Source organism: Macrobrachium rosenbergii, chromosome 43 (genome assembly GCF_040412425.1).
Source record: "Macrobrachium rosenbergii isolate ZJJX-2024 chromosome 43, ASM4041242v1, whole genome shotgun sequence".
Lineage (NCBI taxonomy): Eukaryota > Metazoa > Arthropoda > Malacostraca > Decapoda > Palaemonidae > Macrobrachium > Macrobrachium rosenbergii.
This window is the reverse complement of record NC_089783.1, coordinates 26,060,688-26,083,207: the sequence shown is the minus strand read 5'-3', so window position 1 is coordinate 26,083,207 and position 22,520 is coordinate 26,060,688. Positions and strand designations below refer to the sequence as shown.

At 35.9% G+C, this 22,520-nt stretch overlaps 1 protein-coding gene across 16 annotated transcripts in view; it reads right to left on the bottom strand.

The window, feature by feature from the left end:
* LOC136828668 (FERM domain-containing protein 4A-like) overlaps nt 1–22,520 on the bottom strand; it is a 730,015-nt gene that overhangs the window by 11,762 nt on the left and 695,733 nt on the right. For 11 of the 16 annotated variants that reach the window (XM_067086743.1, XM_067086741.1, XM_067086744.1 and 8 more), the window contains 9 exons: nt 16,720–16,799; nt 16,330–16,413; nt 12,107–12,172; nt 9,844–10,065; nt 8,827–8,931; nt 7,637–7,778; nt 7,298–7,436; nt 6,326–6,591; nt 2,722–2,974 (listed from right to left, as the gene is read on the bottom strand). In XM_067086743.1, the coding sequence (XP_066942844.1) occupies nt 2,722–2,974; nt 6,326–6,591; nt 7,298–7,436; nt 7,637–7,778; nt 8,827–8,931; nt 9,844–10,065; nt 12,107–12,172; nt 16,330–16,413; nt 16,720–16,799 (1,357 nt within the window). The remainder of the gene's footprint in view (nt 1–2,721; nt 2,975–6,325; nt 6,592–7,297; nt 7,437–7,636; nt 7,779–8,826; nt 8,932–9,843; nt 10,066–12,106; nt 12,173–16,329; nt 16,414–16,719; nt 16,800–22,520) is intronic. The other 5 variants (XM_067086750.1, XM_067086749.1, XM_067086747.1 and 2 more) reach the window with 1 other exon arrangement.

The window sequence follows — 22,520 nt, the reverse complement described above, 5'->3', positions numbered from 1 at the left end:
AGACCTTTTAGTTTGTTTGGCAACTCCTCTGTTAGTACCCAATATGTCTTCAGCTGCCACTGCAGGTAACAGAGGTGGGACTTTCCTCTGGACACTAGCTTCTGGATCTGCCCCTCATGCCAGCTCTGTTCCTTCCTCTGGGAAGGCCGAGAAGAACAAAATACCTAGCTTCCACAGCCACTTGGTTTGGGCGACGGCAACACTTGTGACAGCTCTCAATACCTTAGCTTGGGGGGAGGGTATCTAAAGGTTGGTTTCCCAGTCTTGACTGCGCCACTGGCCTTGGTGCAGTGGCCCTGCCACCTTGCCCTCCCTTTGCTGAAGCTGCCAGTAAGAACAAGTCTCTGGGATCTTCTTTCCAGATCTCAGTGGCCTTCTGTACTTCTCTGAGTGGGAAGTAGAAAGGGATTCTGTGATTGGGCTATACCTGAGGTTTAACCAACTCTCCTGGGAGACTTGCCGAGAGATCGCCATCAGCTCTAAATTGTTCATCTTTGCATGGGTAAATCTCATCCCCTGCTGCTTGAGCCTCTCCAGGGGGCAGTGTTGGGCCCAACCTGCAGAAGGTAGGGTCCAGGGAATGATGTGCTGTGTGTATGTCTTTGGAGAGTTAATGCTTTCCATGTCTCGATGTGGGAGGGTAGCAACTTCTTCAATCAGCTCATTGCCAGTGAGCCCTATGGACCAATGATCAGTTCGTTACCCTTGGCCAAAATGCCCTGCAACTGGCAGAGCCAGGGTAGCCTCACCTCCACAGTAGCATCTGCCAATTGCTCCAGGCATGTGAACAATGGGGGCACTGAAAAGGAAAGGGATGCTGCTTTGTTGAAGCTGTATAACCAGATCAGGGCTAAGATCTCCTGGAAGCCTTCTCCTCCTCAGGACTTGTCATTTCCCCTTAAGCCAACTCCTGTTGGCTATCTAGATCAGAGGGCCCGTTACATGGCTCCGCTCCCTCTCTGACTGCTGGAAAATAGTATGTCGCTCTGCTGGTCTCCAGTCCTAGTACACCTTCCGTGACTCTAGGCCCACCATAACTCTGCGCCTATTTTTCCCACTCCTAGTTGTTCATGTGGGAGGACCAGAGTAGGTGCCTATTGGAGGCAAAAAGGAGAGGACCTGACAGAGGAGGCCCTCTGCTCTAAAAGGTGTCATAGCCGAGTTGTTCCTGGGAGTCCCTCCTCCAGTATGGAAAACTCCTACTCCTACTGTTTCCACTCCATTGTCTTGAGGAAGTTCTACCTCTCCTCCTCCTGTGACACCGCATTGAATAATTCCTCCTCGTGGCTCTTCTTGGGCTTCCTTCTCCTAGATGCCAACCCTCTGCAACAATCCTTTCCTAATGATACTGCTGCCTTCAGAGGGAGAACCGTTGACAGCAAGGATGAGAAGGAAGGCTGACTTGCTGAGCTCCTCCGTTGCAAGGGGCAGCACTCATCTCTAATCTGCTCCATCACTGAGCTGGCTTCCACCCTTAGATAACTGGAAGAGGTGGAGGCTGGGGTGCTAACTGGGGATCATGTCCTCCTCTTAGCCCTGGGGTGATCTGCACCTTGGTCCTTGTTTACTACTGTGGTGGAAGAAAGGGGTTTGAAGGTTGGAATCATGAATTCCCCCTTCATTGCCTGCCTGAGTGAGGAGGGAGGTGAGGAATCTGCTGGCGCTCACATGGTCCGCCATGTTGGTCTCTGGCACCTTCTTCAGCCACTCCAACACCTGAGATGCCTTAGATGTCCCTCTTGGAAAGTGCTAACAAAAGTTTCCTCCCCATTGCTGGATGTACTGATGGAGGAGCAAGAGAAAGGAAGGGGGGAGAGAAGGGGTGCTCAAAGTTGGTTCCCTTGACAACTTATCCTGTTTCCTCTGTTTTTGTAGAGAGTCTGCCATGGGGTATGCCACCCCTCACACTCAACACACATGCAGTCTGTCACACACATTCATTTTCCCTACAGGAAATACATACTGAATGTGGATCCACTGCACAAGGCACTCATTGCAGACCTTGTCCTTGCTTGTGCACCACTGCAGCTTGGACTTTATTTCCATGATGGCCATCACAAAGAACAAGGGGGTTAACACATGTCACACTCGTGGCGTAGGAAAATTCACCAATTTACCAAAGAAAAGCCCCTGCAAAAGTACTTGTGGAAGCACACGACCACAAATAATTACACACAACCAAGCTAAGGCCAACAGAGACTCACAACTGGGGATAAAGCACAAAGGAATCACACACACAATGCTGGTACACTGTGTATCACTGGCTCAATATGGATAACCAAATGCAATTGCTGCTGGAAACACAATGGCTGGGGTAGGCTGTGAGAGATCAGGGCAGCATGCCCAAGCCTACCTGCAATATTCTTTACTTTGTCAGTCAGTACACAGCCAACATGCACAATGCTCCTTGTATACTCCATTTATGAAAAGTGAGGTTTGTATCTCGTAGGAACAACCAAAAACTCAATTAAAATTTGGTACCAATACTGTACAATTTTTTCATTTATTCCTGTGTATGTATGAACTAGCTGTAAAGTTCTACCCCTCTAATAAACAATACATTATTAACCGACTTGATGTGATCTTATTCTGCAACACAGGTACTCACAATTATCTTTTACAAAATACAGTGTCTTTATGAAAAAATTCTTGCATAAATGGGGTTATTCAACAATCCAGACATATAGTTTGTTCAAAAAATATGTTGATAAAAATCCTTACCTTCTGTGTCCGATACTGGTCTTGGTTTCTTCTTCTGCTTTGGCATGCTGCTTGCAGTTGCTGCTTGTTTTGATTTGGCAACCTTCAACTTTTGCTCTAAGTCTTTTAGTCTCTGAGCAGATTGTTGGTAAGACATTTTTCTCTGCTTTCTGACTCCCTTTCTTGCTGATGTTTCATTTGCAAGCCTCAATGCAGCACTGGTAATTTTTCCTTGAATTTCATACTCTAGTTCAAGAGCTGCCACAGTCTCCTCCTAAACATAAAAAAAAGAGACAAGTTTGATAATAACAAAGCAGTGTTCAATCCAAATACAGCAAACTTGAGATAAAGAACTGGGTGATAAGAGTATACTGATCTTCATTAGGGAATAAAATAAATCTCCCCTTGGAAGGATGCACAGCATTTCATTAGTTTTGTACGAAAATTATGACCATTTCCCTCAGCAAAATGTCTGTCTGAATATGCTGAAAGATCCTCTTGGTAAATGAATCCATTATTATGTTGCAAAAAGCCTAGTAAGAAGTCTTGCAGTTGTTTAAGATCTTTCTATATGTTTTTTGTTTACAGGTTATGCATCTGATGATTATCTGTTCTTTATTATCGTTTGCACTTGAGTTCTCCTGTGTGTGTGTGGTGGGGGGGGGGGAAAGATGGCTAGGCACCATGGGAGGGGAGGGGCAGTAAGGCTTTGTAGAGGAACTTACTCAGAGTAAGGGTTGTTTTGTTTTTGGTGGAGTAGGGAAGTAGTTTCCCTAGCTGGGAGGGGGTGGGAATGCAGTGTGGGATGGGATGAAAGGGGTAGGCAGGCATCTGACTTTGCTAGAGCTTTTTTTTATTTATGTTTTTACTTTTATGCTTTTTCCACATTTTATTACAGGATATACACTGAGAGAGAGAGAGAGAGACCAACATTGGTACTGTACTGCCTTATGTTGAAGTCTATAACATACACACACTACTTTTTTCAGTTTTTATTTTATGCTTTTCTCATTTATATTTTTACTGTATTTTCTGACTTTTTATTTTTACAACCCAAAAGATAAATGCAATTGTGTGCATAGGGTACATATGTATGCACACACCCTTTGGCTTTGGTTGATAGTATCAAGACAAGTCGTGAATGGCACACCATGTTGCCAACATCTACAAATTCACATTTTAAATATTTTTAAGAGATGAAATATCAACAGTGATAAAACATTCTCTTGTGTACTGCTATGATATGTGTGATAATTATACTTCCGAGTCAACTAAACATAATGAAATGCTGTACAGTAAATCAGGCAAAGCAAGGAAAAAAAATGGCAACACATGATACTGCGCTAAGAAACACACACTTTAACGGTGACGTCAACAAGATAATGTCACATGTAGATATAAACACACACACAGGCATACCGGTAAGGCTTCTGTGGTATTATGAGGTGAAATGAAAAATCATTAATTCAATAAAACAGAAAATGATCAACTACTTTTTGGTAGTGTTCTAAAAATCATTAATTCAATAAAACAGAAAATGATCAACTACTTTTTGGTAGTGTTCTTAAAATGAATTTTCTTTGGACAGTCATCACTGAGAAATGCCCATGTGTAATAAAGATGTAGATGCAGGGTGTTTTACACAAACCCAGTTTCCATGATAGGGCAAAATGAGTGAAACAAATGAAATATGCTGTACATATATACTTTTGTATCATACAATCTCACATATCATCCCCTAAACATTTCATCTTATATCTTGTGCATCATGTGAGTTGCATTTTCAATACCCCACAGATAACATTAGGCTAACCTGTTGTCTTCATTAATCCCATCTTCTTGTTAAATAAATGAAAGTAAAAGATAAAAATTGTCTTTCTTACAGGGTAAATTTAATTCTTGGTAGATCATAGGCCATGCTTGAAGGGCAAATTTCATTTTTGGTAGATTGTACTAGGCTAGGCTTTCATGCAAGATTACCAAGCTTATGGCTTATTTAACAATTTATAACTATGTACTAGGCTAGGCTTTCATACAAGATTACCAAGCTCGTGGCTTATTTAACAATTTATAACCATCTCATATGATTAGCAGCCACTTACTATATTGCACGATGACATCTTACCAAAGAAGTGACAGCATCAAGTGTGACAAACAAATAAATTGGAAAACAGCTGTTTTGCAATTTTGAAGGGTTGTATGTATACCTGTTTTGTATTCATGTAAAAATATAAAAATAATTCCAGTAATAATCTGTTCCTTATAGCAACTAAAAAATGATTCTCCTAATTATTTTGGTAAATGTAAACATTAGCCTATCCTACTTAAATGCCCATGGCAGGTGGTCAGTTTTTTTTTATATTATGATGATGATATAACATGATAATATAAATGGATTTAGTGTGTAAGATATCAGTTTCATTACCATTACTTTTATCTTGAATACAACTGTAATAGCCTATTTGACTTATGCAAATGGATACTGTAACTGTAAAACCCAGCCTAGGCCAATAGTTCACACAAACACATTTTGTATATTGTGTATGATAATTAAGTATATTGTAACAATTGATAAGAAAGTTGCTGTATAAAAATACATTAATGATGATAAAACCAAGGTAGGCTGTGGGTTAACACAGGTATGCTAGCTACCTACTGAATTGTGCATCATTTACGAAATCGAGAGAAAAAGAAGGGGTTGCATTTTTTCAAAGTGTATATTTATGCAGTATATTTTGTAACAAATATGGGGGGAAAAAGGTAGATAATTGCCTTTCACATTAAGTTTTCAGTTTCAAGTGTGATGGTTGTTGTTTATAAGCATACTATATTTAGTGTTGACAGTTATGTAGTAATGACAAGGTAAGGTGAGGAAGGGTATGGAGTTGCCCTTGGACATCCATAGATTTTTTAATTGTCCTTATCCAGATTTCACCCTTATCTGACAGGGCCTTGGCTCTATTAACTTGGATAATCAAGAGATTTACTGTTTAATAAAGTTCTTCTACATAATACTATTTACTGTATTATTCACAAGCTGGAACACAACATCTACACATGACCTCAAGCTATTAACAAGTAAATGTACCCAGGTCAACGATAATTAACAGAAACGTTGAATGAGGATATGGATTTAATTTAATAATTGAAAACCAGCCATATAAAAAGCAGAAATATAAGAGGGAAATTCTTCTAAATTATACTACAAGTTGTTAAGGTTTGTGTTAACGGTTATCAATTTGCGTAAGATACCTTAACATTTTCCTTTAATTTTTTTTTTTAGTCGTCAGTGCAAGATAAAGGTAAGCGACAATGAGTATTGGAGGATTGATTAGCTTCCCATAAGCCTTTTGTGTATGTATATGTGTAAGTTTTCTGCATAAGATCATTAGTTATTATATGGTGAGTGAGTCAATTAAGGCTGTCTTGTTTCTCTTTTGAGGAAAATGGCTCATTGTTGGGAGAAAATGTAAATCCTGATTAATTACTTGTTAAATTTGTACTACACAGAAAATATCAACAATTTCAAGGTGTACTTTTTTTTTTGTTTTTTTTTTTTTTACTAATATTTACTAATATTATTTCAAATTAATCTACTTATGTGAGAAAAGTGTGAATAGCCTACCTGCTTATTAATAATCTTGTTAATGAGGTTTTCACTTAGCGTGAATGATGTTCCAACTCTTTTCCGAACTGTGGGTGGTGGCTGACCAGGAGTAGTAGGATATTCAGGCGGTAGTTCACCTGTTAATTCACCTTCACGTAAACATAATAGCCTCAGTTCTTCTGTCTTTTCTTTTATTTTCTCTTGAAGAGCATCCCGCCTCTGCATGAGAGCACTATGCATCTCCATTCTGGCCTGATGTAAGCTTTCAGTACTTGCACTGTCTTCTGCAAAATTAAGACAAAATCAGATTACTATTTAATAGAACTTTTTTCTACCTTGTTTCGTGAAATCTTTTACTCTGCCTCTTCTTGCCTCTTAAATTCTTTTATACGTTTGTTTTGTTTGGTAAAAAGGTTTAGTTTTCTCTTCTTACAGTGGCTATACTAGATTTGGCCTGCTTTCCTATCTAGGTCTCTCACAGCATCTTCCAACTAACAGCTACTTCTAATATCTTGAACAATAACGTTACACATGACCAAATCCTTCAACAAAGTAGAATCTTTCCATACTAAAGGTTTATCAGAATATAACTTTTTGTTAGAAAGTAGAATGCTTGTAACTAAATTAGCTAAATTATCTTCTTCAAGATGTGATCCGTATCTGCAGATCTTGTATCTAATATGCATAACTGTAAATGAATGTCTTGACAACTGTATAGCTTTCCTTATGAATTAACAGTACCAAGGGCAAGCTAACTTAGTCAGGCTTTTATTGCCAGTAATCATAAAACAATCATGGAAAATTTGTAATTAAACAAAAATTTTGCACCTCAATTTTTCAAAAAAGTTTAACATCTTGTATGTGAAAACAGTATGCCAACCATTCTTCTTTTTAATATACAGTACATGCTAACAAAAACACTGTTAAAGTGGATGGCAAACAATGGAAATAACTATCTGCAGACTATCCTTGGATTAAATCCATTCTTACCAGCTAGAGAATTATTGACTAGTGACGAGTGGGATCCTGATCTTGACAAGTTTGATGATGATGAATGAGTTGATAAAGATACACAACTACGTGACAGTTCCACTGCTAGTTCGGGTAACTGCACTCCACTCACATCGTTCTGAAACAAAATCAAGTTCAATTAACCAGTATCCAAGTGATGTAACAAATTCCTAAACTATAATGCTACTGTACTACTGTTGAAACATTGCAACTCTAAAAGTGAACATAATACAGAAACAAATGCAAGCCATCAACATTTCCTTCATTATAAACAAATGTTACAGATGCTAAACTTCATGCTGTTTTAAGCTTCTGTACCCTAGATGTTTTGCGGTCGAGGTAGAATTGATGCTGTGCGATCGCCATGGACCAAATTGCTTTGCAGAGCGCTTGAGTCTCTGCGAACCACACATAAACACTAACGTTGCCAGGACCAAATGTTCTTCTTGATACCGATACTCTGAAATAGGAAGGTAACATGAAATCAAGGAGAAATCAAGTTTTGTTGTAAAACAAATGCATTATCAACAATTCTCTAGAATAACAATGCAGACTTTTTTTGAAGCAATAAGGCAACAATATATAAAACGAGATCAGTAGCAAAATCTTAGAGCTTAAAAATTCTGGACTGATCTTTTGCCTAAAATGATCTAGTTTTACGAGCATACTGCATGAGTAATTTACAATGAGAAATTTGTTTATGGGAAAAACACGTTAAAAGGTTTACGTTTTAGGTTATCTGGCATTGAAATACAACTCTCATACATAAGTACAATATTGAGAGGAGGATATCAGGAAATACACTCATATTAAAAAAAATTATTCCACTAAGTGTTACACTGTTATTCCCGTAAGTGTTACACTGTGCACTTCTATACAGACTTGTTCAAGGTGTCATCACAAAAATAAGTCAAATAAAAAATTTTAACTAATAATCTACTGCATTTATGACAATAACACACAAGTCCTTTGGTAGTGGACTACTGTTTATTTTATAACAGTATTAGCATTATTGTATGTTCGAATTCTAAAATGAAAATGAAGTAAGATTAAACATTTCTGTACTAATACTTTTTCAAATAATGCATATAAAATAACTGAAAAATTACCCTTTCGGCCCACAAACTTAAAAATACATACATCATAGATGTGGATTAATTTTCTTCATATTTATATATTAATAAAATTTACAGCATATATATATTTTAATAAACCTAAAGTGCATCAGTTCAAATTAAGATAGGAAACATTATTCCTTTAATATTTTAATTACCAAATATTAGCTTGTGATTTTCTTGCAGTTGCCATAATTCTTATGACTAGATCACTGTCACCGTGTTGATAACATAACAAGAAATGAATATTATGAACCCAACATTTAGCATTCAATCACAACACAGTAATGTACCAGAAAAAAACCATAAATTATATCACACAAAGTATCCATCTAAGTGTTAAAGCCAAAGTTGCATAGCCAGCCAGTTTATTTAATTTCTTACAATACTTACTGTGTTGTGGCCTCTGTAATGGCAGCTAGCAAATCATCGTGGTGATCTCTGGAGTCTTCGATGGCATCCTCGTAGAGATTAAAGGAGCTCAAGGTGTGCACCACTCTACTTGGACAAGACAAACATCATCATGCATTATCAAAACACACCATGCTATTTTGAAAACACATAAAAAATAAATATTTTTCTTTCAGTCGTCACTGCTTGTCCCCAAGATCAAGACCACATAGCTTCACTGGGGAACAAGAGTGCAACCAGCATTCCTGATTAAGTAAGTATTTTTCTTACGACTTCAAAGAAGCAATAGTCTTATTTTGTTAACACTGCTTTTTTTGGAATAGGGGCATGACAACAACGAATAAATGTCGACTAATATTTTTATAGGACACCATAAAATTTTTCCTTAAGAATTTTAAATTATTAATTTAACTAAACCACTACAATACTATTTATTGTGACACTCAAGTTTCTATATTAAAAACGAATATAATCTAGTGTATTTCATACTTGTTACTGAACAGTATACACAATTAGCAAAGACTTTATTGAATATAATTCTATAAATTGATATTATGAACTAATTATTAACCAATTTATATAAAAATAACCTTAAATTTATTTGTCTATGACTATTTGAAAATAAAATATATATTGTACAGTACTCTGGGGAAGGGGAACTGGTTATGTTAAGATAAGAAATGACGGCACATCATTTTAGAAGCTTGAAAGCACAGGCATGGAAGCAGAAGATGCCTTTGCTGCACAACAAACGGTTGAAAACTGCCAAAGTGTTAAGTCTTTTAAAGAGGCAGCCATAGTATATTATTAACTGGTTAAAATGTCTACAACTGTTAGGATATTTAAAGGGTTAATCATATTAGTTTTAAAATTTGATACTAATATCAATGATATAGTATTGGTAGTATCAACTAATACTTCCAACTCATCCCACTCCCTACATAGTAGGCAGTCAAGAGGTGCAACAGTATTAAGACCTAAGAATTGCGTTATTCTTACCTTTTTGGATCATGCACTTCAATTGAAAACTTCCTCTCTCTGAAATATAAATTCTCAAGTTGTTTCCAAAGAAAGACTCTCCGAGGTTTCCGTTTGTCCAGAAAATCGTACTGTGCAATGCCACGATGACTGAGACCCAAGAACCAAGGAAGATTTGACCTGTCCCTCACTTCGTAATAATGAACACCGTACGTTGGAAGTCGTTCGACCACGCTCATATACCTGGAGAGAAAAATCACAAACATCTCATAACAGTAATGCAATCACTAAAGCAAGACTGATGTACCTTTTGTTTAGCGCACAAAGGAATTAGTCATCAAAATGGTAATGATGTTATCTTAGTTTTATACAAGTAAAAATGTGTGAAACCACACATTTGTAAAATGTTCACTTGAAAATATTAACCGTAAAGTGTGTTCACAAAATAAAAAACCACCATGAACATAATACTGTCATCTGAAATACTGTTCATATACAGTACTGAACCAAATGGTCCTCATCTGATGAGATTCACAACTTGGTAATTAATTTCTAGAACAGAAAATATCCACTTAAATACACAGTCATCAGAAACATTCTTTCCTAGTCATCTTTATGTGCAGCATGCCTACATGTGTTCCTTTTGATTTTTAGGAGAAGCAAGACAAGATGTATTGTATCATTTTCATTAAACTTTTGAATAGTGTTCATATGTTATACCTTAAGTGTCTCATAGCAGTCAACCTTTGTGACGTATATAAGTACCCATATGCAAAAATTCAGGATTTTATATATTCATGCATACCATAATAAATATGACACACTGATAGACATACACACACGCGCGCTTGTGTATTTGTGATACAAGGTACTCACTTAACTGTACAGAAAATGTTAAATGTTACGTAACGTTAGTATTTATACAGAAATAATATTCTCTAACAAATTCACAGGATGTAAACAAGACCGACAAACCAATTTTCAGAGAAAACCCAAAACTAATACTACCAGTTAATCCCACAAGCTCTGCCAAAAATCTTATGTGCTTTTTGTTGATCTAAGCTGTGAATCAAGAGCCTGACAGGTAGCCAGCTGTAGTGGAGATGATATATATATATATATATATATATATATATATATATATATATATATATATATATATATATATATATATATATATATATATATATATATATATATATATATATATATATATATATATATATAAATAAATATATAAATATATAAATAAATAAATAAATATATATATATATATATATATATATATATATATATATATATATATATATATATATATATATATATATATATATATATATATATATATATATATATATATATGTATATATATGTATATATACGTATAATATAAATGTGTGTATAATTATATATATATATATATATATATATATATATATATATATATATATATATATATATATATATGTATGTGTGTGTGTGTATATATATATGTATATATATATATATATATATATATATATATATATATATATATATATATATATATATATATATATATATATATATATATCCACTACAGCTGGCTACCTATCAGGCTCTTGATTCACAACTTAGATCAACAAAAGCACATAAGATTTTTGGCGGAGCTTGTGGGATTAACCGGTAGTAGTAGTTTTGGGTTTTCTCTGAAAATTGGTTTGTCAGGGTCTTGTTTACATCCTGTGAATTTGTTAGTCAGAGAATATTATTTCTGTATAAATACTTATGCACGTAACGTTTAACATTTTCTGTACAGTTAAGTGAGTACCTTGTATCACGAATACACAAGTGTGTGTGTGTGTGTGTGTGTATCGATCAGTGTCATATATATATATATATATATAGAGAGAGAGAGAGAGAGAGAGAGAGAGAGAGAGAGAGAGAGAGAGAGAGAGAGAGAGAGAGAGATGAAAATCGCACCAGGTGCCAATCCCCTTAAGGGAAAAAGATGAAAGATATTCAGTGGGAAAAATAACAGAATATATATAACATAATAGATATGACAAATGACAGCTTTAAATATACACCAGTACTGTGGTAACCCATTTGCAAAGTGAATCATTTATCAGGAGGGACTTTAGTGACTTTAGTAGGAAAGAACTTAATAAGGCCATTCAAGATGCAAGTCTTGAGTAACAAGGACCATTAACGTTACAACGAGAGAGAGAGAGAGAGAGAGAGAGAGAGAGAGAGAGAGAGAGAGAGAGAGAGAGAGAGAGAGAGAGAGAGAGAGATAACTCACTGTAAAATGGCATGGCCTCTAGTTTGTCCCAAAAGCTGTCGGTGTTCCTCTGCTACCCGCTCTTCGCTGTAAAGAAACAGAAAAGATTAATTACAGAGAATAACCTACCATAAAATAGAACCTGATTTCGTAATTAGCCATCTCAATAAGAATGATTACAATAAATAAAACCCCATACACTTCGCATTACAACTTAATAGTATTTATATTAATTCTCTTTTTAAGGGAAAAATTACTATAAAAGAAACGCCAAGGGACAGAGTGACTAGATTTTACCATTATTTTCTGCGTATACTTATGTTTCAGTCCCTCCGCATTTTTAATAAGCTAGTTATAAACACTTCATAAAACCATAAATTACGTAATCATAAGCATGACAATACGATACACGTCAGAGCTGCATACTATTACTATCATACAAGAACCCGATCCCCCAAAGGGCAATTCGTTCTTCTGTTGGTATAATGAGAAAAAGGTTTGGGGCGACTGGATGTGGCGCAGCTGCACGGGACCACTAGACAGGTACTAATGAGGCCTTTTACCTGGTGGAGGTAGAGGTACTCGGTCCTCGCAAAACACAATCAAAACCTAAATGACCCACACACATCATATATGACTTTAACAATATAACACCACCTCTACAATCACAACAGAAAACCATAAAACCTCCAAGAGGAGAGGTTATAACTCTTAACTTTAGGCAGCATCACCAAGCTTTACAGTACAATATAGGTGAGAATTGATTTGTATAAAGGAGCAGTCATAAAAATAAATTAACTCAATTCCCCTTGGTTCAATAAAAAAAGGATAAATGTCACTGTGTGAATCACCAAGAATTCCCTCCATGCAGTGTTATAAAAACTTTATTCTCAATCATGTATTCAAGGACGAAGACATAGATTATCTACATATACAAACTGAATCTGAACTTTGCTCAAAAAAATAAAACGAATACGACAGTTAAGAATTATCTACCATACTAATAATAATAATACATTAATCATTCAATACATGCTTTCCTTTTACGAATAAGTTCATAATGACAATAAAAAACGAAGATTATTTAGTTGCATGAGAAAATCAATTTATGTTTATTACCTATTTTAATACCTTTTGGGATTCCCACAACACTCGACCATCTTAAGAGTTCTTTCCCCACAGGCTAACATAATTTAAATGATTCATGAAAACAGTTCTCGAGTTACCGATTTTTATGATAAAATTTTACGGTATTAAGTACCTTAGGGAAAAAATCCTGTACGGTTGTAGAATAATGGCGTTCCCTCTCTGGAAACCGCAAAAAGACGGCCAGAGATAAATGATGATTGTTTGTAAACTGAGAAGGTTGGAAATTGAATTAATGTCAATCTAAAATGTTGGATAAATGACTATTTCTTCATTTTGCCATCGATTTCTTATGAAGTTATCCTTCCGACGGCGATCGTTTTGTCAAGTACTTACATAGATACATTAAAGCCGCTAGGCAAAGTTTAGAAGAGGTAAATTTTACATAATTTCCTTGGAAGTGTATAAAGCTTGGCCCTTTCTCTCTTCCTTCTTGTGAATAATCATACCAGACCGCTAAATGGGGCATTTACAAATACGAAATGGATTAAAAGAACACAAAAGAAACTTAGTCCTAAGACATACACTGGAGTTATGGAAACGAAGCCAATTAAAGGATATGCGAATATGGGCTTTGATGTAACGTTTGGTGTACTAGGTTATCAAACATACGACAGCGAGCAAGGTACCAGTGACATTACGCTGAAAACAGAGTAAACAAAAAAATGAATGAAATATTAAGAAAAATTAATAGTTTTTTTTAAGGTAAAGCTTCAACTTTACGAGCTCTTTAGTTATCGGCGCTGCAGTATTATCACTAATTTTTTGGTTTGCTACCATTTTACATGTGATACATTTTTAAATCTCTCAAACTGAATGTCAAATGTAAAGTATGGTTAGTTTACATAGTTGTAAGATATGAAGAAAATATTCCAGTGCAGGGTACAATACAGGGTCCTTGCTATGACTTACCAGATTCGGTCATTTATCAAACAGCTAGACCCCAAAGCATCTGTTAAACTAAGGTGCTACTGTATTATCATCAAGTAACGCACTCTGCTGAATACAGATGCCCGGAGTCATGATAACAGTAAAAGTATAAAAGCTGGAGCGAGTTTGTTAGTAAATTATGTTCATATTGCAGTTCTTTGCAAGTATAACCACAATTACTGGTAGATATTCATGTTATGCAATTTTATACAGAAAACGCCAACATCCTTTCGAATACGTTCAGTATTTAAAAGCACTATGCCCTAAATGTATTCCGAATTATTCATACCTACCATCAGGACTTCATGATTTATATTATGTATTTGCATATTATTAAGGCTCACCCGGGTATGCCATGCCCATTCCAGCGTATTAAAAAACCTGAAAGAAGTCTTCCCTTTAATCTCCTAAAAGTTTGTCGGCTACCACTTTCAACAGCGCACGAGATCGCAAAATTCAATGTCTTTTCTATTTTCCTAACCATCTTTTGTGCGCTAATTAAGCCTTATCCCATTACAATGGTACGCTCTAATCTTTCATCTACTTTTGACAACAAACTTTCAATGCCCTTTCCCAAAACATTCAACGGACGAAAAAAAGATATGTTTACGGCTTACAAAAGGCAGGTCAGCCAGAAACCTAAAAAAAAATCTGCAAACCCTAACGCCTGAAAACCCTTCGCTGGTTAAGAATTTGGGATGCTGGCCATTTCTTCTGCTCCTCCTCCTCCTCCTCCTATCTTATTTTCTCATTTTAAGGCTTACGGCTTGACCATTCGTAAGGATCTGATTACATAAAGACACCGACTCAAACGAGCACTCGCATTCAAGGCTATCTCAAAATCTACTCCAGGGGGTAGGTAATGGAGTCCGAAGGACGAATTTCAAGGCTGAAAACAGATGCCTATTGCATAGCCACAGGATATCAAAGGAATAAAGAAAATCTTGGAAGCTTCAACTTTTTTGAAAAATTCCCACTAAACATTTCCCAACTGCCTCACACTAAAGTTAGAACACCCTTCCTTGCCATCAAAGGAAGCAAGAGCAGCGCCAACAACAGTCAACATGAAAACATCGGAGAACTAAAAACCATCCAAATAACCATATCTTTTCCCACGGGGGCCTTAACGTGACCCAGCCTTCTGGAAACCAACAACTAAAATATAATACATATACAAAAATGGTCTAGCCGTCTCTCACACATAAAAGTATTTCATCTTTTCCTCCACATGAAAAGATCTTGGAAACTAGAAAGGAAAGAAAAAAAGGGGAGAGAGACTAACACCAGAAATGCCGAGTCTAACTTTATTCCTAACCATAACGAAGAGCAGTGGGTGTTAAAAGGACTTACCCCTCTCAAAAGGAAGGCAAATAAACCTAAATAAATAATATTAAATAAGGAAAAAACATAAATGTCTGATTACGTTTTCCTCCCCAAAGCCCCCACAACTACCTCCTACAGCCCTCCCCCTCCCATATCCCTCTTCCTGTACTTTCCCTCCCGTGCGCCTCGTAAAATGATATGAATAGCAAAAGGTTTAGCCCGATAGGCTGGACCAGTCGGATGCTTGTTAAAATCGGTGAGGGCAAACGTTGCATAATCCACGACAAAGGACCCTGTCGCTTGCGGGGACAATATGAGGGGAATCGATGTCTCACAATAAGCCAAAACATTCCACGCTTATAAAACCGGCTTTTGAAAAAAGAAACCAACCCCCTTCCCCATCCCCCTTGGGAAAAGAAGAGAACGAGAAGAAAAAAATAATGATATTCAGGAATACTAAAGAACGTGTACATTAAAGACTGGCTGAGGTTCGGAGTCACCCCACCATATCTGGAGGTGAAATGACTGCCGTTGTACTCTTTCATAAAACGGCAAAGTCAGTGATTACTCTATCGAAAGGCTTGGGACTGGTACTTGCTTGCGGATGCTGGCTAAGACACAAATTATATCTGTTCAGTGATTTGATGTGCGGGATTTTTATCATTAATATATCCACGAGATAAAATCCTTTGAGTGTACAACACACACAGCTTGAAAAGCAAAACACCTATTTGGCATACTTTCTGTACTTTTAAGAACAACAGTCATTCTACAACGAAAAGAGCTGCTATTGGTAACTACAGACGAATAACAATCATCTCTGCATGCGGATTAAGTCAACTTACCAATATTGTAAAGACGGATGATCACGTATTACGCTAGTCGGTAACACGTGGCACTTCCTTAGTTGCGAATGTGTCGAAGATTCGCTGGAAAAAAAAAATGCAGTGCATAACAGAATGATGATTTGATTATATATATATATATATATATATATATATATATATATATATATATATATATATATATATATATATATATATATATATATATATATATACACATACACAAAAGCTTTACACTGTCACTAAAATTAGAATTATAAGTAAACTACGGAAGAAATGTGAATAAAGGATGGTATGGTAATTAACAAGACAAAGACAAAATTGGAAATAATTTCCATTATGCTAATGATCTGTAACATATCACAAGCAGAAAGACGGAAAATAACTTACTCAGCGAAGTCTCCATACGTTGCCTGTATGGCGAGGGCCGCTAATTTAAATGCAGTGTCGCTATCTAATTCCAGCTGACCCTGCAAATAAGAAAGGAACAAACATCAAAGTCAGTTGCAGAGCTCTACGTCTACAAATAATGAAGGATTAAACTTCCATATTTTTTACTTAGCGATGTGCACTGATGTCATTGAGTCATGTGTTTAATTCTTCCCATTATTACTTAATCATTAGATGTTGGTTCGTAATCATTGATTCGATCAAGCTCAATCGCTCACCCAGTTAACGGATGGTAAAATTGAACAAAACTAAGGGTCTAGGATATGAATTATGCATTAATACAAGGACCACGAGTATATTCACAGAAAGCCCAAACGTTTATTCAAGAAACGAAGATTCAGGAAAATGTTGGAAAGAAAAGATGTATAACAGGTTCTTCAAATACGATCAATCATTGTTTGATATTAATTATGATAATCATGAGCAAATTACCCTTCCAGCACATCATTTCTTGTATCACGAAAAACGTAAAACCTTTAAGATGCCAAAGACTAGAGAAAGAGAAGCCGCCTCACAACTAGTTATAATTCAGTCTCAAACACATTACGGTATATATAAATATTGATGTGTGCAAGTAGAAGAGAACATCTGCGGTTCTCAAATCAGTTTTTTTTTAACATCTTCATTCCTGTAGACTGAAAATAACAATGTTAAGGTAGCAAATCTCATCTCAGTTGATGTTACATACATGGTACACACAAAGTAAACAGTCTGCGGCAGCAAGTTGGTATCTGCCGTCTTGCTTAAAAAACTAAACTTCTAGAATCCTTACTTCTTTGGGTTCCTAATTGGATCTGGAAGTCGAGTTGCAACTAACACAAATGGCTAAACTTTATGAGCTAACCTCTGGGCTTTACCCTTAAAACAAAACAAATCAGTGGAAGTGGCTCAAAACGAAATGGCTACCATATTCATCCAACACCGGGTCAATAAAATCACATATACACGTAGAAAAGGTTAATTTTTGAACAGCTTTGTTGACCATATAATATATAGAAAATATTAAAAAGACACAGAATGAAGTAACTGAGACACCAACATCATACCATTATAATTCACCTTTTTTAAATCTGGCCCTGAAACCCGGTTTCTAAACTCATGGAAATCACTTGGAAATTTTATCAAGTATGTACTTTACTAAAAATGAAAAATATTCACGCAATATTACGATGTAAGTACACCCTCATTCTGACTGTTGAAAGTTGTGGACTAAGTAAAGCAGTGCAGTCCTCCTACTATGAATGGGATGACAACCATCTTAAATAACTTGAAAAGTCTTCTGCCCCCAACTGCTTAACTCTCCACCTTTATAACCAACCATGATTAGTCTTGTTCTGTTCAAAAAGCATATCATGTACACGTGAAAGATATTCATTTTCAACAATAAAACCTGAGTGTATTTGTGAAGCTGAATTTTCACGATACAAAAATCCCTAAAAAAAACTTTGGTGGAACATCTGATTGCAGAGTTTAAAAAAAAATCTAGTACTGTACTTCTGTTCAAAAAGCATATCACGTACACGTGAAAGACATTCATTTTCAACAATAAAACCTGAGTGTTTTTGTGAAGCTGAATTTTCACGATACAAAAATCCTTAAAAAAAACTTTGGTGGAACGTCTGACTATGCAAGACTTTAAAAAAATATCTAGTACTGTACTAACTAATAAGCTACACAAAGAAAAAGTGAAAGTAAATTCAATTTAACAAAATGCAGATAGAATGGATCGGACTATGGGGGTCCTCTCAAGTGTATAAATCTATATTCGCCCATGAAAGTAATTGTATTATCATTTACTCAAAATAATTTATCTGTAACTAACCCAAAAGACTTTACTGTTAGGACATAGCATATAGCATTCTTCCACTCTTGAGTGCAATCGTATTTTCCCAGAGTATACACGATGATCTTGACAAAACGCATCAAATGAGGATAAACGGATGTATTCTCTCTCTCTCTCTCTCTCTCTCTCTCTCTCTCTCTCTCTCTCTCTCTCTCTCTCTCTCTCTCCTTTAACGATTATAGATCATAGGTAACGCGAGAAAAGTTTCCTACGGGGGTTTCAGAGTCTGATGCACAACGTGATAATCCCAAGAATTCCCAGGGTAGACAAGTCCCATTTTCTCGGCTACGGTTTTGTATAATAGGTGTGAACGTCACTCAAGAGTGTAACGGGATCCTAAACATTTTTCACCTGTAAGAGCGTAGGGGAAGAGAAGAAAGCGAGGACTCCTGACTCATGAAGAGTGAAATTGGGATAGAAGTTGGTCACCCCCGAGAGTGGCACAGGACAAGACGATGATGGACCTCAACCTCCCGAAATTCCCACAGGTACCACGGCAGGTTAATCAACCATCAAGACATGTTACATACTCCTGCACACACATAATGAAACTCCTTTTAACTACAAACATGACAAGGGAATGACAGGTCCAAATGGACAGGGTACAGAAGGGATAAGGACAATTTTGATATTCTTCATACCTGAATGAGTATTTTTTTTTTAGAGGAAACTGCATTCTCTTTCCCTCGTGAACAAAAAGGAAGTTCCTCATTTTCTAAATAAGCGATCATCTCACTTTCACAATGATGATGATTAGTGATATTTTTTTATCTGCCTTCTCTTCTGGTCCTCACTTTCTCTTTTTACAATATTCAATACAAAATGAAAAATATAAAAGTTACAGAAGTTATACGGCAGACCACAATGATAAAAACACGGATTAAGTAGACATAAAACTTTATTCTAGATGTTCATCTTCGTGCTTTCCCAAATTCGCGATGCAAAACAAGGCTGTTTAAGGCAACCGTAAAAATTCTGTTCACCATAATTAGTGATTTTGAACTTGAGTAAACCATTGTTTGGATTTTACCAGTTTCCTCTGAAATTATATAAAAAAAAACTCAAAAGCTTAAAGTCTCCGTGCATAACAAGAGTCCAATGGTTTTAATTAAGGAAAATGTTTCAAAACTGAAAAGACGTGAAATAGGTGTGACGCTGGATAACTAACTCCCCACTACCACCATTATCATCGACAGCACACCAGCCACCACCTATTTCTGCAAACAAAACTCACTGTTTTATTTACGACTTCACCAGCCAGCAATATGTCAATGGATCATTTGGAATTCAAACTAATACTTCACTTAAGGATTTTCAACTTCTGTCTTATCTGTTCAGATATTCAAATGTAATTCAGTAAACCCCGACGAAATGAAACATAAACTAATATCGATTTATTTTGTTTAGGGAATATTCGCCCATCTAATTTCATCAAATCTTATAATCATGCGTAAACACGTCACATACACACTGTATACGAGTGTAATTTTAATAAGAACGAAAAATCTAGACTGCAGAAATTTGGTTAATGACTACTACAGATAAACCTATTTGTCTAACAAACGCGTTAACAAATAAACTACCACATTTGCCATTTACTACCACCTAGGGCTTCAACTGACCTTCCAGCTACGCAAAAGGTAACTGTATTCAGCAGTTTTCAATCATTATTATTACCTCCTAGTAGATTACCTTGCTGGTAAGATTATGAAGAGTTTGTGCTGATTTTTTGCGAAAATCTCACCAGTAATCGGCCACGTAACCGGCGAGAACAAATTAAAATGTGACATATGGGATACACTGCAACAAAAGTCTCGGAAATTTAACTTTGGCCCCAACTTTTGAACTGTATGAGATTTAGACTTAACATGTGGTATGTATTTTCCACTATTGAAGTCGATGTGCTCAGTAAGGTTAAGGTCATACTTACTGGTCAAAGGTCAAATAAATTTACCCTTCTGGACTATGCGAGACACAGACTCCATATTTGGTATGTATAATCCACTAATGAAGCATGAGGTCACGGTCATACAAAGGTCAAAGCTTAATTGGGAATTTAACGCTTTTTTATTACGAAAGTTACGCTTTATATTTGGTATGTACAATGAGGTCAAGGTAGAATTCATAACTGAGGTCAGAGGTCAAAGAGGAATTAACTTTAGCCGGAATTTTTCAATTATAAAAGATAGGGCATTTTACATGCAGCATGAATTTTTTTCTTATGCCCTAAGACAACGGACCTTTGAGGGGTGGATTACTCAGCCTTGGTGATGTGCAGTCCTTGAACACTTGTTTGATACTGCTATACCTATAACGTTTTTATTTCGTCGGTGGCAACGTCACTTTAACATGGTCATTTGCGAACAATGGAATCTGAATGAGGATTGTGATGCTCCTTCACTGAATGCCAAATGCAAGGAGATGGTTTGATTTCCTTAATCATTGAATTCGTTCCATGAAAAATAAATAGGAGGAAAAAACTTGCAGATAATTTTGGCGTTGGGGGACTATAGTGAATACAAGAACGAATCACTGGTGTTTCGCAGTAGTCATGAAATATATTTGTCCATCTCTTCTTGAACTGCGCAAAAAAAATTTACATTTTCAGAAAATCTTCAAAGATCATGGAAGATCTGACTATCCTCGGAAAATCATTTTAATCCTTTATTCTTTCGTGATTTGAATATCAATCGCCGGTTTGGTTATTCAACATTTGACATGCAATTAAACAGTGGCTTAAAAACTTGGTTTTAATAATTTTTTGTTCTATACCTTAAATTACTCAGTATGTATGCTTTATACAACTGTTCAGAATTTTGATAATCCTTAGATTTTCATATGCTACTGTATATCACCAGCCAAGCAGTACAACATTTGTAGCTATTATTAATTATATAAAAATCTTGCCTTTTCTTTTGTGAGGTTCCGTACCCACCGGTTTCATAGAAACTCTGTTGCACCTGTGACCAAGTTATGGAGTGGTCTTCCTAATCACGTACTTGAATCAGTGGAAGTAAAGTAGTTCGAACTGGGTGCAAAAGAGGTTTGTTGAGTAGGGTTCAAATGACCCATTTCATAGTTCATTGTTCAATCTTATTTTTATTTTTCATGTCCATTATGAAGTTTCTTATTTATTTCTGCTTTTTTTAAAATACCAATAACACTATTACTCAAGAATAATGACGATTTTCATTAAGACAGACAGTCCCCTCCTCTATACACACAATGCATAATCATCCGAAATGAAAATCGCCAAACAAGCAAAGGGAAGGCTGATGTACAAAGAGAGCCCAGAATCAAAACATCCTCTTGTTTTCATTTACATTCCAAGGTTACTCCACTACGCATCTCAGCTGAAAAATTATGAATTCTATCTGCATGACTGTCCATAGTAAAATCTACTTTGCCGAATGTTTTTTCCGTGGTTGAAAGTCATATATGACCGGTCGAAGACAATTAAACCGTGACTTTATGAAAATTTCTAAGGAACGAAAATATAAAAAAGAACTTTTATTTACATAATCAAGTTGTACCAGAAGAGCAGCAAAATTGGTTTAAATAGTTTGCTATGTTACAAGAAGCAAATTTTCTTAACCAAAAGCGGTACCACAAGACCATGCCAAGCAGTAAAACAGCATACTTGTCATCAAAGTGCATTGTTATTTCTTGTGACAGCCAAATAATCGTAAAATTACATTACGTTCTGATTTCCGCTTCCTTCTTTTACAATTATTTTATTTAAAACGACACTGAATTAACTGATCAATACGATTATTCTTAAAGTATGTGCAAACAGAGCAATTACTCCAATTCGAGTAGATACAACAAAGAGAAAACTAATATATGTACGTTCGACAGAAAAACGAAAATACCATCAACTATCTCCTATACGAGCATG